This window comes from Tachysurus fulvidraco, chromosome 18, assembly GCF_022655615.1.
Source record: "Tachysurus fulvidraco isolate hzauxx_2018 chromosome 18, HZAU_PFXX_2.0, whole genome shotgun sequence".
Taxonomy (NCBI): Eukaryota; Metazoa; Chordata; class Actinopteri; order Siluriformes; family Bagridae; genus Tachysurus; species Tachysurus fulvidraco.
Window position 1 is genome coordinate 6,939,747 of NC_062535.1, and position 18,398 is coordinate 6,958,144.

An 18,398-nucleotide genomic window follows, 5' to 3' on the forward strand; every position below is an offset into this window, starting at 1 on the left:
ATATTTCAATATTACATTTCAGCCTTTTTTTTTTATTTTTATTTTCCATTTCATTCCATTATGTACCCATAACACACAAAACACACTCGCTCTGCAAATCAACCTTTGTATTAGAGATCTTTAAAAAAAAAAAAATTTTTATTTACTTGCCCAAAAAAAAAGGATTTTCTTAATGAACCTGTGTAACATTTTAAATTAACACGCTGTCTTCAAATAAACATATGAATAAATGATTACAAATACCTCATGCTTTTCTTAGCCCTTCTTGAACTAACACAAAAGAATATGAACTGTTCATATAAACTCATATAAAATGTATATAATCTGAAGGATTTTTGTTGTTCTTTAAAAAATAATCGTAAAAAAAGGGATTTACATAAAAAAAAAAATGAACACTTGCAGAAAATTTCATGTTCATTTAACTAGCCTTTGGAATTACAAAACATACGTTTGTTATAATGAGACACTTGGCAGAAAATGTTCACTCTTAAAATAAAAAAATAATAATAAAAATTTGTATGAAATTATGTAAAATGTTAAAATGGGGGAAAAAAAAAAAAAAAAAAAACCAAGCTGAAGGTTAGGAGGCCATCCAAATAAATTTGTGTACGAATCTTCGGACAGGAAAAGTGACGGATTTTATATTGATGGTCAGGGTGGAGAAATTATTGGCAGAGAATCACATGAGACTTAAGTCTAACCTTCCAACAGAATCATTAACAGTGACAAGGTTACACAAGGGAATGGGAAAAAAACGATTAAAACAATAATAATAAAATAACTCGGAAACACCACAGAGGTCCTTTACAAGGCAGCTGCATTTCCCCAGTCGACTGTAAAAGGGCTGCTAGAAATTACAACCTCATGAGGATGTTCAGGTCACAGAAGCAGAGAAACCTCACTTTCTGCACCTCACTCACAAACACACCACCATGCTGTAGGTGGTGCCGACAGAGAAAAGGTGAGTCAAACGAGTTAATCTTCCTCATCGTCCTCTTCGAAATCCTCCTCGTCCTCATCTTCGTCCTCCTCCTCGTCTTCCAGGAAGGATGCCGGGGTGTCGCGAGAGCTGCCGTGGCACGAGCTGTTGGAGCTGGACGCCACGTTGCCGGCGGCTGCGTTGTCGCTGTCGAGACATCAGTGAGGAATAAAAGGATCAGTGACAGTTTCGTGATGCTAATTAACGAACGAATATATACTTTTATTAAAAATAAAAGCTGCTTCTTCCGTCCGTCGTGTCAGAAAATAATCGTTAACACGTTTTCGACCAAGCAGCCAAGTTTTGACCAAGTGTTCTAGAGTGTTTAAGGACACTAAGGAAAGTGTTCCAGCTCTACAGAACTGAGCACTATTATTAAAGACCCAGAGTTCAAATGACCGCTTTAGTCTCAGTGTTCTTTGTAAAGAGGTTTGAGCCTGATGGTGAGTAAATTCTCTCATCACTCGACAAATGGTGGCTGGTTAGATTCATTTCATTGTTAGTCACTTTATCAGCATGATTATTGAGGCTTGATAGTAATACAGTAACAGGGATGATCATCATGGTGCTACTTTGTTGTCTCTTACATTTCAAAATTAATTTAAATCTATAATCAAACGAGTGTGAAGTTGTTTCTCGGAAGATATTTAATTCACAAGTGATTTAGTCTGAGTTATTTAGCGATGTTGAGTGAATTCTTTTAGGGGCTTTTTACACCTGGTCACTTCCTGCGTTTTCTGTGATCAGATAGCTATCTGATGGTAAAAAGACCAGGTCTAAATGCCCTCCGAAACGTTTTCGAGACGGATATAAATCCGATGGTTTAAACCAGTGGTCCCCAACCCCCGGGCCATGGACCGGTACCGGTCTGTGGACCAAATGGTACCAGACCACCCAAGGGACATTAAATTATTACCATTTTATTTACCGTGGTGTATTTCTCTCGGGTTTGTGTGACTTTCCATGGACGAGAGGTTAACCGAGAGCTGAGAGACGTCACCTAAAGCCGCACCAATACCGCGCATGCGCAAAATATCATGATATTGGGCCGGGTTTAGGTGACGTCTGGAGCTGAGCGGCTGCAAGCGGCAGTGGTGTTGTAGCTTTGGTGGAGAGAAGGTGTGTATCACTCTTCTCTCTGTTCACCGGTACTTTCTCATGTTTAACACTGCTTGGTGTACGTGTATATTGTGTTTGCTCAAATTTAACCCACAAATTAGTAAAAATGAGCACGAAACAGACGTCGTTAGAAACTCTGCCGGTGTTCTGGATTAAAGCCATGAGATCACCACAGCACTTAAATCCCTATCGCCATTTCCAACATGCTATCTGTGTGAAGCGGGGTTTTCTGCAGTGACGGCAACCGAAACAAACCCACGGAATAAACTGGACATAAGCAACACACTTCGGGTGTCATTGTCTCCTATTACCCCAGATGGAACCGTCTCGTTGTAAAGAAACAAGCTCAGGGTTCTCATTGATTTAGCGTTGTAGTGAGTTAAAAAGGCATGTTTAAATACAATTAAATTACAATTATTAATTTTAATTTAATTGTATAGCCGCCACCCCCCACCCCCAGCGGGCCGCGGTAAAATGATCAAACATTGACCGGTCCGCGGTGAAAAAAAGGTTGGGGACCACTGGTCTAAACCCCTTCAGGAGGAGGTCTGGGACACATTTCAGATGAAACTGGACAGGTGTAAATGAATGTGGTTGTTCAAGCCACATACGTCAGCGCTATACTCCTCCCTAACAGAAGTACGTCACTCGCACGTGATCTTTCACCCAGGCGTCTCGTTGGGTCTTAAACTGCAGCAAACAGTAAATGCTGGTTTTTGTAACATAACCGTCGTAACAAGTTTTCTCGTCTTCTTTTGATTGCGTTCTGAAAACAGCATACACCAAAGTGTGTTCCATCTCAATTACCCCGGAAATGAGGTCAAATATATTAGCATTTTGGGCGGGAGTAGAAAGATGGGATCGATATCCGATTCTCCGAGACGCATTTATGTGGCCTGATGTAAATGGAACAGTTTTAACAAATCAGATAGCTATGGGATCACAGACAACACATGAAGTGACCAGGGGTAAAAAGACCCTGAGTCACGGCTTTAAATTGCTCTTATGTGTTCGGTCCGTACAGTGAATCCCATTTAATCTCATAAGTTAAAAAAATACAACTAAAAGTGGAGGAACTTACCTGTTTTTGCGAACGTAACCCCCATTGGGCTGCTTGTGGACTCCCTGTGCCATATCTAAACAAAAAGGTTGGAATAAAATAAGATGATTTAAACCCAACTATACTATATTGTACAGATATTATATAAATACAGCTGTCGGTGTGAATAAAATAAACACCATACAGCGAGGTTTGGCTGAAGGTTGATCAGAACTATAACTGAAAGGATCTGTGGTACAAACCTGGCAAAGCATCACACAAACATTATTATACTTAGTGTAGTTCTCTGCGTTTAATCTAAACTGCACACAGGAAGGTTTCAGTCTGTAGCTTCATTACAGCAGCACATTGCACTCGGGAGTTAAAATCAAACTCTCGTGAAAGGTCGGACAGCAAATCGCACAGGATAAAAACAAAACAAAGCTACTATGTGCTTCATCAGTCAGTTTCTTTCTCAGCTTCCTCAGCCACCTATTTCTTATTCCGATCTCGCTCATGCCGAGCCACGAGGTAGAATAACATACTCGAAGAAAGACTACGATGTGAATGTAAACGCTTTGCTCTTTGACTACAATCCCCGTCCTCTAAATGGACTCGAGGAGTGTAGAGAACTTAGAGTTGTGGTCTCTAAGGGGCTTTTTACACCTGGTCACTTCATGTGTTTTCTGTGATCAGATAGCTATCAGATGGTAAAAAGATCAGGTCTAAATGCCATCAGAAACGTTTTTGAGACGGATATAAATCCGATCGTTCAAACCCCTTCAGGAGGTGGTCTGGGACGCGTTTCAGATGAAACTGGACAGGTGTAAATGAATGTGGTTGTTCAAGCCACATACGTCAGCGCTATACTCCTCCAAAACGGAAGTACGTCACTCGCACGTGATCTTTCACCCAGGCGTCTCGTTGGGTCTTAAACTGCAGCAAACAGTAAATGCTGGTTTTTGTAACATAACCGTCGTAACAAGTTCTCTCGTCTTCTTTTTGATTGCGTTCTGAAAACCGCATACACCAAAGTGTGTTCCATCTCAATTACCCTGGAAATGAGGTCAAATATATTAGCATTTTGGGCGGGAGTAGAAAGATCGGATCGATATCCGATTCGCCGAGACACATTTATGTGGCCTGATGTAAATGGAACAGTTTTAACAAATCAGATAGCTATGGGATCACAGACAACACATGAAGTGACCAGGGGTAAAAAGACCCTAAAACACAGCATTCCATAACAGCACTGTTAAATGTGTCAAACCGACCCGGATCCCCTGAAGAAGTGTTTATGTCCTGACCTGATAAAAAAGGTTCCAGAGCTTTAGGTATTAAGGTCCGGGCTATCTTCAGATTTTCTGCTGTACATTTTCCCGAGTCGAGCCCGAACGCCATGCCCATGCGCTTCAGCACCTCGATGTCATCATGGATCTCAAACATGTTGTCAAAGTTAAACAGGTACTCAAACCTGTAGAGGACAACAAACGTACACTGAGAACGCTCGAGCAACGCGGCGACCGCCGGAGAAGGAGTTAGAACGGGCCTCTTACTTGTCATTTGAGATGCTGCAGTCGATGACTGTATTCTTGCTGGTGTTCACGATGATGAAGGGGAGGTGGATGACTGTGTTGGAAGGAGGTCTGTGGTTCTTCTTCTCTGCCTCACGATTCCTTTGTACCAGGCGCTTGAAGGCTATTTGCTGTATCGATACGAAGGTGTATGAGTAGGAGCCATAACGAACTCGTGGCTTAAAGAAACATGTTCGTACCCGTGCGCGTGTGTGTGTACCTGGAGTATAAGCTCTTGAAGCTGAGACTGTTTCTGCTTTATTCTTTCAAGTCGTCTCAGGCGCTCAACCTGTCGTGAAAGAAAATGTGTATACAGATAAAATTGCGTGCGTGTATAAAATCAAGGACGTTTTACAACCTCCAATCATATTAAACTCACTGCCTAGAATGTACCGTTGTGTGCAAAAGCCCCCCCCCCCCCCCACTTCAGGTTTTCTTAACAAAAGACATCTGTAGATCGTGTGTGTGTGTGTGAGAGAGCCTAAAATGCCTTTGTGCACTGTATATGTGTGTATTTATTGGTTTCTGACCTCCAGATCCTTGCACTCCTGAGCAGAATTGGTCGGGAAGCCGATCCATTTGATTTCCTTCTTGTCTTTGGAGATGATGTTCATTGCCATTAAGACATTTAGTGCATCGTATACTCGCCTCCGGATGTTCTTCTGGTCATAAACGTGCTATTGGAACAGCAACATATCAAACAGTTACATACAACTTGGAGCTATCAAGAAACAAAAAAATTAAAATGTGCCAATAAAAAAAAAAAGGTACCCAAGGAAAAGGTCTCAAAAAAATTTGTATTTATTTTTATTAAAAACGTTTTAGAGTTCATGAAACTCTCGCAACCCTTTATAGTAAATGAAAATGATTCAAATTGGTAATCGTGACAAATCAGAACTTTTTCCAGCCACGATGAGAAATTACAATGTAGAATAATTCAACTACAAACAAAACAGAAAAAAGCAATTAATGGACTAGTGTCAATCGCTATGTCTTTGTAATGCCGTTATCAACAAACAGAGAAAATAAATCTCCACAACGATATCAAGAACAGGACCAGAGGACAGCAATTTCACCTTTCAGCATGACGGCGACCGAACGTCTAAATCAACAAGGAACGACAAATAAACGAGGATTAATAATTCGACTTGAATCTGCAGGGTTACCTGAAGCCGTTTGTGTACGGGAGACTAGAAAGTAAGAAATCCTGAAGATTTTGCCGTATCAAAATGCGTCCTGCGACTCCGCAACACTGAGTGGTCTAATTAAACCAAAGGGTGCTTCGATAAACTATTAGCTAAGGGGTGTGCAAACTTATGCAAACAGGTTTTTTCTTCTACAACCAGTTACGCAAGTTTTTTATTTTTACTTTTTCCACTAAAGAGTCTGTTTTGTACTTTGACTTTTTTTTACATGCCGAAATTTTACACGGACGTTAGAAAAAGTTCTGATGTGGTTGTTTTCACATTGCCGTCCCATCGGGAGTGTGTAGACTTTGTATATCCGTTGTAAGTGTAATGGGGAGATGTTAAAGAGGAGAACTTACAGATTCATTCGGAGAGATGTTGTCTCCGGAACTCAGCTCGGTCACCAGCTCGTCTGCGACCTCGTTATAGGAGGTCACGCCTTTCTTCTGAACCTTCTCGCATACCTTCATGGAGAAGTGTCTCAAGCCTTTCCCGTTCTTGTCCCCTCTCCTACTGCCGCGGCTGTAACAGACGACGTGCTGATCGTTTGCTCTGATACTTAAACCCTGTGATGGTACTTTGAATCAGAGCCGTGCATCTGCTCTCGGCACCTTTACAGTATGTATAAGCACTTTATATGTTTATATAATACAACTATATACCAGAGGTGGGAGGAAGTCACATGTGCAAGTCACAAGTAAGTCTCAAGTCATAAATGTCAAGTCAAAGTCAAGTCGAGTCTTTTTTTAATATTTGTCAAGCAAGTCTCTAATTTGCTACTTAAGTCTGACTCGAGTCAAGTCCCCATCTTTGAATCATTTAACTCAAGTCCGAGTCAAGTCTCAAGTCATGAATGTCAAGTCAAAATCAAGTCGAGTCTTTTTTAATATTTGTCAAGCAAGTCTCTAATTTGCTACTTAAGTCTGACTCGAGTCAAGACCCCATCTTTGAATCATTTAACTCAAGTCCGAGTCAAGTCTCAAGTCATGAAAGTCAAGTAAAATCAAGTCGAGTTCTTTTTTAATATTTGTCAAGCAAGTCTCTAATTTGCTACTTAAGTCTGACTCGAGTCAAGTCCCCCATCTTTGAATCATTTAACTCAAGTCCGAGTCAAGTCTCAAGTCATGAATGTCAAGTCAAAGACAAGTCTTTTTAATATTTGTCAAGCAAGTCTCAAGTCTGACTCGAGTCAAGTCCCCTATCTTTGAATCATTTAACTCAAGTCCGAGTCAAGTCTCAAGTCATGAAAGTCAAGTCAAAATCAAGTCGAGTCCTTTTTTAATATTTGTCAAGCAAGTCTCTAATTTCCTACTTAAGTCCGAGTCAAGTCTCAAGTCATGAAAGTCAAGTCAAAGTCGAGTCTTTTTTTAATATTTGTCAAGCAAGTCTCTAATTTCCTACTTAAGTCTGACACGAGTCAAGTCCCCCATCTTTGAATCATTTAACTCAAGTCCGAGTCAAGTCTCAAGTCATGAATGTCAAGTCAAAGTCGAGTCTTTTTTTAATATTTGTCAAGCAAGTCTCAAATTTGCTACTTAAGTCAGACTCGAGTCAAGTCATATGACTCGAGTCCCCCATCTCTGCTATATAATGACTGGTTATTTTATGGAGATGAGCTAAAAGCATTGGGAAGAACGATGGCACCAAACTGTAGGTTTCTGTTTGGTTTGAACACTTTTATGCCCCTTTTCCACCGAGGCAGTTTGAGTGCTGGTTCGGAGCCAGAGCCTAATTTAGAACCAGTTATTTCTGTTTCGACCGCCAAAGCACCGGCTCTGAACCAGGAAAAGTGGTTCTTAAGTAGCATAAAATAATGTTATGTACTTTCTCGATTACAACCTCCGTTTATACAGATTACACGCAGCTGCACGTACACGCTGAATTCGCCGCGTTTGGATGCTAATGTAGGTTCACAAAGCCATGAGCATTAACAGTAAAGCAACATCCGCCATTGTTGTTGTGTTTGCCGCTGCCGCGCTAACGTTGCTGTGCTGGGTTACGTGACCCGTATACAGTGACGTCACACTCGGCCCTGTGATGGCTCTCTAGCTGGTGGAAAAGCAAACCGGTTTTTAGAAGGTTCGCCAGTGGAACCAACTTTGAACCAGCACCAGCACTAGCTCTGAACCAGCACCCGGTTCTTTTTGGTGGAAAAGAGGCATTAGAGCAATTCAGTTTCTCTCATTTCAAGCTTAATAGGCTCTGGGTTGTTGATCAGAAGATCAGGGTTCAAGCCTCAGCACTGCCAAGCTGCCACTGATGGGCCTGTGAGCAAGGCCCTTAACCGTCTCTGCTGTATCGTAGCTGACCCTGTGCTCTGACCCCAACTTCCAAAGTTATGTAATATGTAAAGAATGAATCTCTGTAATGTAGAAGTGACAATGACAAAATAAAAGCTTCACTTCCAAACATCCTTTAGGCAAGTGCCATTATTTAACCAGCGCTGCTAATAACAGATGCCTCTGATATATAATACAGCACGGGACGCTGAGATAACTGGCCCCTGGTGGTCATAAACAAGCGTGGTGTTTGTTACAAGTCCTGCTGAGATGCAGTGAGGTGGTACATAGTGCACGACTTACCCACTGGACCAGGGTGAAGAGTCACACGTGTGTGTCTGTGGTGTGAGGAACTGAGCACTGGGAGTTCTGGGGCTGGTTAACAGAGTGGCACCGGCAGGAGCGCTGGGTCTCTGAGGAGTACTGATCAGCTACACACACAGAACACGCTCACATTTAATGGCGCTCATCATGCCGTCGTTAACACTTGCCGGTGAAATTCAACACCGTTCATTAAAAGCGATTTACAAAGTTTTAACAGCTTTACACCAGAATTCAGTCTCTTGCAGGTAAACATTTTTTTGACTCTATGGCGCTCATCCTTTCTCTACACCATCAGAATCAGACAGGTTTAATTCTCTCGATGTAAAGCAAGCGTTCTGCTAAGTCCTCGTTATCAAATACTCTGAACACCGATCATGTTCCAGGTGCTGGGATCGGGTGGCTAACAATAACATTTACACTGCTAAAATAAAAACGACCCGGAAAGTTTACAACAAACAAACAAACAAAAAAAACCCTTCAATCTAACACAATCAGTTAGTCTAACATCATTGTATCCTTTATATCGGTGAATTAAAGCAATAACCGACAATATTCCGATGTCTGTCTCCCACCCGGCTCTGGCTAAGAGCTTGTGTCTGTAATTGGATGATAGCGATGATTTGCGCTTTAATCCTGCTGACTCCAAACTTCTGTGATCAGCTTAGGTAGAACTTTCACGGGTCACCTCGCTTAATGTTAATGGAGGATTTTAACGCTCTTGTGCTTCGTACGTATCGAAGCGAACGATGGGGAAACCTCATTGGTGGACAGGAGAGGTATTAGTGGGAGCCCTGTTTCTTATTAGGGAACAGGTAGAGAGAACATGTGAGAAGGAAAAGGAGCTCTGGTGCAGGTGAGATTAGTTTTATTGGGGAATGGAAAGTCCTATCACATAGTCAGAGACACTGACAGTCAAAACAAGATGACGCTTCAGTTCCCCTGGACGGTCATGACCCTTAGATATCTTACCACGTGTGAAAGCACGTTAAGGCCGGGGGCACCGAGCGCTTTAGGCATTATCTGCTTCACTCCGGTGACAGAAGAAGGATGGACAGTTACGAAAGACAGCACAGTACCTGAAAGAGAAATGCAACAGATAATAATAAGAAGAAACCGAACATTATTACAAAGGTCTGAGTGGTAAACAGTGTGTCTGTAGGAGTTAACGTCAATCCTCTGTTATGCTCTCTGGTTAAACAGAGCTGTGTTTTCAGTTCACAAATCTCACTGGATGCCTGCCCTCTGCTGGAGACAGTTATACAGACACGGTGTTACACCATTAACACATAAGCACGTCACATGTACGCGATCGTCTTTCATTAGACACACCAGACTCTAACCACCAAAATGATGTTGAGGAAAAAGCTGCTTATCTGGGAGTATTGACAAAGACGCTTTCTTTCTATCCTAGGAGAAAAGACATCGTGTACGGCAATCGTGCATGAAATTTTTCCAAGTGTCTACGCCTGAACTAAAACACATGAGTGGTGCCTTTTCCTCCCAGGTGATTGGTGGATCCTGTAACCGATTCTAGACAATTCGTGGACTCCCATTTCTGCTCTGATTAGCAGACTTGCTAATTATTAAATCCTATTAATGTTGATTATAATATGTTATTTTAATAAAGATGTGACATTTCATTACAAGACTGTTCGGATCTGTTCGTTTTTCTCCTCAGTCCCTATTCAGCAAGCAAGTCGAGGAACGCAGACACGTACACGAAGACATGAAAGGTTTAAATTCAGCCTCCGACATTCTGAGAGAAAAGCCCTTGTAGCCTCTTTCTGAATCGGTATCTAAAGCTCACTGTGGGTCATCACACTTACCCTCAACAATAATATGCAGAGACGTATGAAATAATAACACACGACGCTCCGGCTCTACGTCTACCTGCTCTGAGGAACGCCACACTCACCTGTTCCAGGACTGGCGTTCTGAGTGGAAAAAACCTTCAGCTCTCCACCGGTTTCTTTCGTGCCTTCTTCCTTTAGGGGAAAGAAGAAGAAAAAAAAAGTTAGGGCACAGCAGAGTGAACTATTATTTTCAAAATGTCTTCCAAACTTTTACAGAAGAAGAACGTATTGGATTCATATACATGTCCCATATTTAGGGAGCAGCATCCTGAGTCACTCAGTTTTGTTTTTTAATAATAAAAAAATGGAAGAACACTAGAGTCAGTGCGAGTTTCTCAATATAAATTTTCAAGTCCAGTATAAAGTGCAGGAAGCATGCAATTTCCATACAGCTGACTCGAATGATAAACAGGAAGCAGATACAACAGTGTGGATTTTACAATTTGCCAACAACCAGCAGCACGTTACACGTCCTGTGGTGTTAGTTCAGCAAACGGATCAGCAAATATCAGTTTCCTCTTTTAGCCTTTTATGCTGTAATGCTGCTGACATGGTGTTTGTCGTTATCCTAATCGCCTCATGACACTTACATCTCTTGCCATCATGTTTGTGTCTTGCGTCGTCTCCGCTGCACGGCTCTGCGTCCAGTCTGCTTTCCCTGGAGGAGGACAGTTCAGATCCTTCAGTATTACTAATATTCATACTGCCACATAACACTTACAGTCCTGAAATATCACAGGGTTCAGTTTATTTATCACTGATGGGAAATAATGCAGTTTTCCCTGGAGGAAGACGGGACAGTTTAGATCCCACGTTCACCTCACTACAGAACTGAAACTGTGCATTAATTCAACAACATGAAAATTACAGCAGATGCATCAATGTGCACACGCGTGGCCGAGAGAGGGAGGCGCGCGCGGCCCGAGGGAGAGAGAGGGAGGCGCGCGCGGCCGAGGGAGAGAGAGGGAGACGCGCGCGGCCGAGGGAGAGAGAGGGAGACGCGCGCGTCCCGAGGGAGAGAGAGGGAGACGCGCGTGGCCCGAGAGAGAGAGAGGGAGACGCGCGTGGCCCGAGAGAGAGAGAGGGAGACGCGCGTGGCCCGAGAGAGAGAGAGGGAGACGCGCGTGGCCCGAGAGAGAGAGAGGGAGACGCGCGCGGCCGAGGGAGAGAGAGAGGGAGACGCGCGTGGCCCGAGAGAGAGAGGGAGGCGCGCGCGGCCCGAGAGAGAGAGGGAGGCGCGCGCGGCCCGAGGGAGAGAGGGAGGCGCGCGCGGCCCGAGGGAGAGAGAGGGAGGCGCGCGCGGCCCGAGGGAGAGAGAGGGAGACGCACGCGCGGCCGAGGGAGAGAGAGGGAGACGCACGCGCGGCCGAGGGAGAGAGAGGGAGACGCACGCGCGGCCGAGGGAGAGAGAGAGAGAGACACGCGCACGCGCGCGCGGCCGAGAGAGAGAGAGGGAGACGCGCGTGGCCCGAGAGAGAGAGAGGGAGACGCGCGCGCGCGTGGCCGAGGGAGAGAGAGAGACGCGCGCACCAAGACAGACACACACGCGCACCAAGACAGACACACACGCGCACCAAGACAGACACACACGCGCACCAAGACAGACACACACGCGCACCAAGACAGACACACACGCGCACCAAGACAGACACACACACGTGACACAGACAGACACACACACGTGACACAGACAGACACACACACGTGACACAGACAGACACACACACGTGACACAGACAGACACACACACGTGACACAGACAGACACACACACACGTGACACAGACAGACACACACACACGTGACACAGACAGACACACACACGTGACACAGACAGACACACACACGTGACACAGACAGACACACACACGTGACACAGACAGACAGACACACGTGACACAGACAGACAGACACACGGGACACAGACAGACAGACACACGGGACACAGACAGACAGACACACACGTGACACAGACAGACAGACACACACACACGTGACACAGACAGACAGACACACACACACGTGACACAGACAGACAGACACACACACACGTGACACAGACAGACAGACACACACACACGTGACACAGACAGACAGACACACACACACGTGACACAGACAGACAGACAGACACACACGTGACACAGACAGACAGACAGACACACACGTGACACAGACAGACAGACAGACACACACGTGACACAGACAGACAGACAGACACACACGTGACACAGACAGACAGACACACACGTGACACAGACAGACAGACACACACGTGACACAGACAGACAGACACATGCGGGCACGCCAAGACAGACACACACGTGACACAGACAGACACACACATGCGGGCGTGCCAAGACAGACACACGCGTGACACAGACAGACACACACGTGACACAGACAGACACACACACATGCGCGCGCACCGGACACAGACAGACACACCGGACACACACTGGACAGACAGACAGACACACCGGACACAGACAGACAGACAGACACAGAGTAAGTGCATAGTGTGTAATACGTCATTTGGGAAGCATTCTTTGGAGCTCCTATCATACACGGGTGCATTATGGTTCTTCAGATGGAGAAGCACATATATCTGGTTGTACTGATGGTCAACTGTCCATAAACTTTGGCCATACAGCACATCACTCGAGTACTGTATTAAACCCCAGTTCACCAATAAATTTGTTGACCGATGTGTCAACGAAATACTGAAATTGTACAAAACACTTAAATTTCAGGACCATCACAGGTATCAGTGTATTTATCCCTTTCGCTCAAAACAGCTAATGCAAAGTTCAAATATATTTTTTTTTTAGTAATTAAATGTTGAACACGTTGTGCATTTTGCTGTCATTTATGAATTAGTTATATTTAAACACAGACTGTGACAATATTATGAGTTTGAGTATCATGTTAAAAATTTCTCCAGATCACCCAAAGCCCTGTTCTGCTCACACACATGAATAAAGGCTCGTTCGTGCTGTGTTCAAGTCACCTCTGAATTGCTGTGACATTAAGATGACAAATTAGTCGTATAACAGAACTGAGAATAAATTTAGAATCAGAATCAGAAAGATCTTTATTTCCAATAAAAAGTATTTCCTTTTTGGGGCACAACAAGCATGTCGAGGCGTTTTAGTACATTTTATATTTATAGTAACATTCACCATTTGGGTATTAATTTATTTTACTACATTAACTACATATTTGAGGCACAATAATGTTATTCGAAAGACTTTTATGCAGTAGGTTGAGACATATAGAAACTTTTTAAGTCTTGATTCTGAGGAGAAAAAAAGGGCCCTGCTAATATTTTTTTTTTGCTAATATGAGAAACTCAGATCAACACGAAAGAAACCGTTGTTGATGAAAAATGATAAACAATCTAGTAAAGTTTCACGACGACAGGAGAAAATAATCCGGTTTCACTTTAAATGAAATCCAAATAAATAAACAAACCGATTTACAAATAGAGAAGTTTGTCGATTTTACCTTTATAAAGCTGTTAACTAGCTTGCTGGGCTAATAAGTGGTTAGCTAGCCCAAAGGCCTGAGTTATGCTAACTGGAGCTAGCAAGCTAACTTACTAGCTGTGCTAACTATGATTAACGTTAGCTAGGTTAGAGTCCTGTTAGCTTCTGCTCTGCACAGGTGTCGTGTCTCTTACCTCAGCTATGTTTTCACACTTGTTGTCATTCTAAGTTTTTTATTTTATCTTGATCTGCTACTTCAGTGCAGGCTGGTGATTTTGGTGTTGGTGTTGGTGTTGGTGTTGGTGGTGGTGGTGTTGGTGGTGGTGGTGGTGGTGTGAGACCGGCTAGCGCGCTTGCTATGTACAACAGCTAGCAGAGACACTACAGGACCAGCTATATGATATTGTTGAGTTAGCCATCAAACTAATCTTGGCGGTGTCCTAAGGTGCTGCGTTGGGATTGGATACGCACGCTGTGACGTAATGACGTCCATCTCTCAGCCCCGCCCAGATGTTGTTTTCGGTTTTTGGCGCGCCGGTGAAGCTGAGGGAGCGCGCGCGGGCGCACACACGCACACGCATACACACACACACACACACACGCACACGCACGCGCACACTTTTATATAACTTTTATTTCTTTAGCTTTTATATAACAGTAGCTGTGACTATTAAAATGACATTCTTATTCCTATTAATTAGCTTAATTAGCATAATTATCTTAATTAGCATAATCATCTTAATTATTAATGCCGTCGTTTGGTGTTTTCTTTAGCAACAACCAAAGACTCCTTCTAATACTGCATGTTATCGACTTTTAACACTGTTTTGTTGTTGTTTTTATTGCAACAACCAGATTTATTTTAGTACCAACAGATTTTTTTGTAGTAACCTCCAAACTCCTACTTATACTGTATGTTAATTCCTCTCCACTGCTTCTGTCTTTCTACCCATCCTGAGGCATCCAGATGCTGTACCAGCTTCAGTTGTCTTCCGTTCCATGAAGATTTTGGATCTCCACTGAGACGAGGGCGACTGTGAGGATCCTGCGACATCTAGAGATGTTCCAGCTCCAGTGGACTCTATACTAAAGAGGAGACGTGACTCCATGTGGACTTTGAGGACAACAATCTCCTCATCAATACAACATTTCTCAGACTGTATATTTATAATCACACCCTCCGGTGTCACCCACATGAGGATGAGGTTCCTCTTTGTGTCTGGTTCCTCTCAAGGTTTCTTCCTTTACCATCTAAGGGAGTTTTTCCTCCTCACCACAGTCACCTGAGTCACCTCAGACTTGCTCATTGGGGATAAATACAAACACATTTAAATACATCTAATGTTAATCTTGATTTTTGTATTATATTAATCTTTATATTATTCTTTATAATAACCTTTTGTTCTATGGTTATGTTCTGTAAAGCCGCTTTGAGACGATATGAATGGTAAAAAGCGTGATACAAAAAAATTTGAATTGAATTGTGTTTCTATAGTAACAATCAATTAGTAAATGTTATTGTATGATGGTCTGCATTTCTAACAGATGAGCAGTCAGTGAGGTCCTAACTTCATTAAATGCAAGCAAATAATATGATAAATGCATACAAGTGTCAAAAGTGAGCTTAAAATGAAGAAAAAAAGGAAGGAAAATACACACACACACATACAGAGAGAGAGGTCAGGGTCCTGGAGGATCCAGAGCTAATACTAATCAATAAATCAATTTATTGATCTGTTTTGTAGTGTTGTTCGTACGCTCAGTGGACAGATCATATTCCTCATACTGTACATCAGCATACAAATAACAAACTATATCTGCACTAAATATCACAGTCCAAGGTTTGTTCTTTTAGATGTCTGATTGGCAGAACTGATACTGGAGTAAAGAAATATAAACTCATATACAAACATCATATATGAATGTAAATGAGAACAGTTATGATGTGATTGGTTTCCATAACTACCTGGGTTTTGTTGATATACCACACTTTTCTCTACATTTTCATGTCAAACCAATTTATTTTTTACAACACACAATTTAATCAGAATCAGAATACTTAATTAAACCCCAGGGGGAAATTGGGTTCGTTAAGACAGCTCCAAGACACCAAAATAAGAATACAAACATAGAGACTTATATACACAACATATATACACAAAAAATATAAATAAAGCTAGGATTTAAGTAACTATACCGGAAAAGGTGTATTGTTACATGAGATATGTTGTTGCATAGAGGAATGATTCAATCCGATTGAAACAGGTAGGAAGAATTTCCTGTGTGGCTCTGTGGAGAACCTTGGTTGAATGAGTCTGTGACTGAATTTATTCCAGGACATCATGGAGTGGGTGGTAGCTTAGACAACATCCTTCTTTCTGACACTACAGTCAGAGAGTCCAGCTCCACCCCAACATCATCACTGGCCTTACAGATAAGTTTGTTCAGTCTGTCAGCATCAGCTTCCTTCGGTTCGCTGCCCCAGCATGCAACAGCACAAAAGATAGCACAAGCCACCACAGACTTGTGTAACATCTTCAGCATCGTCCTGTAGATGTTGAAGGACCACAGCCTCCTCATGATGTAGTGACGACTCTGGCCCTTCTTTCACCTTGTGCTGTAGATGGTTCTGCTTACACCATATGACACATTTATCCACTGTACTCAGTCTCCTCTCCACCACCGATGCTACCAACTATAGCTGTCATCAGAAAATTTCTGAAGATGGACGTCTGTGGATAAGGACGTCTGCCAAATGCCGTAAATGTAAATATTCGGGAGCAAAAAAAAACAAAAAAACCCAGAAAAACAGCAGTGCAGAAGTCATAAATCACAATTTCTTTTAATATGACATGATCTCATCATATATATATATATGTACGCTTTACATCTGTAAACCCATTTCTACTAATTACAGCGCATAGTTCAACACAAAACAGGACCACCTCCTGCACCTCCAGCATTCACATCACCTACAGACTTTCAAAAAATAATTTATTGAACGTTCATTAAAAATACAGATTGCCACATTGAACAGCGGCCACTTCAGAACTAATAAACATGACAGCGCTGGAATGTGTATGTCGTATCGGTTCTAATTCCACTTCAGCCCAGAAAGCCGTTGACCTTTATAACAGTCAATAAGAATGTGCAAATGTTTACACATGCAAAAATCTGGTCAGATTTCAAAGGCTGGTGCAACTAGACAAACTGGTATGTACGTCGCCCACTGAAGTTATTTGGTACATCTGTTGACATCGGCTGACGTCAAGGCACTTCCTTAGACGAGCGGAACAGCTTTAAGCTTGCAAATCTACAGGAATAAATACAGTTTAAATACAATTTATGTATTAATGATAAAGAGCTTAAAACACAGTAAGTCGCAACTATAAATAAATTCAAGTCTCATCTCAAATTATTGTAAGATTTTTTTTCATTATCGTCTAAGTATGCTCCATGAATAAGGCTTTTATAATCCGCTCATACTGTACACTGGTCCTCATTAGAAACATGAGACGTTACAGTCTCTTTGTCCCGGAGTGGCTTGGAACACAAAAAAAAGATCCCATTTTGTGTCAAAGCCAAAAGGTTCCTTGGCTTACAACCTTTACAGTACAGCAATCTCCCACGTGAGTAAAGATCGAGTCTTATGTTGAGTGAGGGTCAGGTGGACGGCTTCTTCTCAACCCGAGGGATGCATTTGAGAGTCGCAGCTCTCCAAAGCACAGGCGCTAACAGCAGACTTAACGTTGTGACGCTCAGGACGAGAAGATACACCTGAAGAAAAAGGAGAACGGAAAGACGGCTTTATTCACGGTTCGGAATTCATCGAAATATTAGTAAGCATGGGATTGAATCATTAAGCCAATCTAGATCTCCTTCTCTTCTAAGTCAACTGCAATGTCTTTCTTCCAAAATTTTTTTGGCGTAAGAGAAAAATACTTTGCCCTGTTGAGAGCTGATGATCTAGTTTGGAGCCAAGGAAGCAAGATGGCTGTGGGTGGGAGGAATGACTGTACTCTCTGTTCCCTGTCAATCACAGTGACGCTATACCGGGGGTCGGCAACCTTAAACACTCAAAGAGCCACTTGGACCCGTTTCCCACAGAAAAAAAAAAAAACACAGGGAGCCACAAAACCCTTTTGACATCTAAAGTGAAGATAACACTGCATATATAATGTTTTATCTTTATGGAAAGTATAGAAAAAACTGTAGTGTGTTGCATTTATGAAATCCAAATAATTAACTAAAATAAAATAAATTTAAATTAAATATTTATTTTCCAAATGGGAGCCGCAGCAGAGGGATGAAAGAGCCACTTTTTTAAGTGACGTGACATACGGCTAAGTACGGTGACCCATACTCAGAATTCGTTCTCTGCATTTAACCCATCCAAAGTGCACACACACACACACAGCAGTGAACACACACACACCGTGAACACACACCCGGAGCAGTGGGCAGCCATTTATGCTGCGGCGCCCAGGGAGCAGTTGGGGGGTTCGGTGCCTTGCTCAAGGGCACCTCAGTCATGGCCGGCCCGAGACTCGAACCCAC

The 18,398-nt window shown here is 42.7% G+C and overlaps 2 protein-coding genes across 3 annotated transcripts in view; both read right to left on the minus strand.

Moving 5' to 3' along the window:
* Nucleotides 1–3: 3 nt before the first annotated feature.
* Nucleotides 4–14,308, minus strand: tfdp1b (transcription factor Dp-1, b). Its single transcript, XM_027156380.2, has 12 exons — nucleotides 14,036–14,308; nucleotides 10,945–11,012; nucleotides 10,417–10,486; nucleotides 9,471–9,577; nucleotides 8,481–8,608; nucleotides 6,258–6,420; nucleotides 5,242–5,388; nucleotides 4,932–5,000; nucleotides 4,694–4,842; nucleotides 4,445–4,611; nucleotides 3,180–3,234; nucleotides 4–1,126 (listed from the first exon to the last, which is right to left on the minus strand). The coding sequence occupies exons 2-12, from the start codon at nucleotides 10,957–10,959 to the stop codon at nucleotides 976–978; spliced, it is 1,221 nt and encodes a 406-aa protein (XP_027012181.1). The 5' UTR covers nucleotides 10,960–11,012; nucleotides 14,036–14,308; the 3' UTR covers nucleotides 4–975.
* Nucleotides 14,309–16,667: 2,359 nt separating this feature from the next.
* Nucleotides 16,668–18,398, minus strand: part of tmco3 (transmembrane and coiled-coil domains 3) — a 14,899-nt gene continuing 13,168 nt past the window's right edge. For both annotated transcript variants that reach the window (XM_027156137.2, XM_027156138.2), the window contains exon 13: nucleotides 16,668–17,618. In XM_027156137.2, coding sequence (XP_027011938.1) covers nucleotides 17,505–17,618 — 114 coding nt within the window. In that variant the 3' untranslated portion in view covers nucleotides 16,668–17,504. The remainder of the gene's footprint in view (nucleotides 17,619–18,398) is intronic.

Bases quoted from the DNA above. Each gene is read 5' to 3' on its own strand.
- tfdp1b (XM_027156380.2), bottom strand. The intron at 5,001-5,241 runs GTCAGAAACCAA...CTTTCACGACAG, and splicing joins AGGAGTGCAAGGATCTGGAG to GTTGAGCGCCTGAGACGACT. The intron at 4,843-4,931 runs GTACACACACAC...GTATCGATACAG, and splicing joins TTCAAGAGCTTATACTCCAG to CAAATAGCCTTCAAGCGCCT.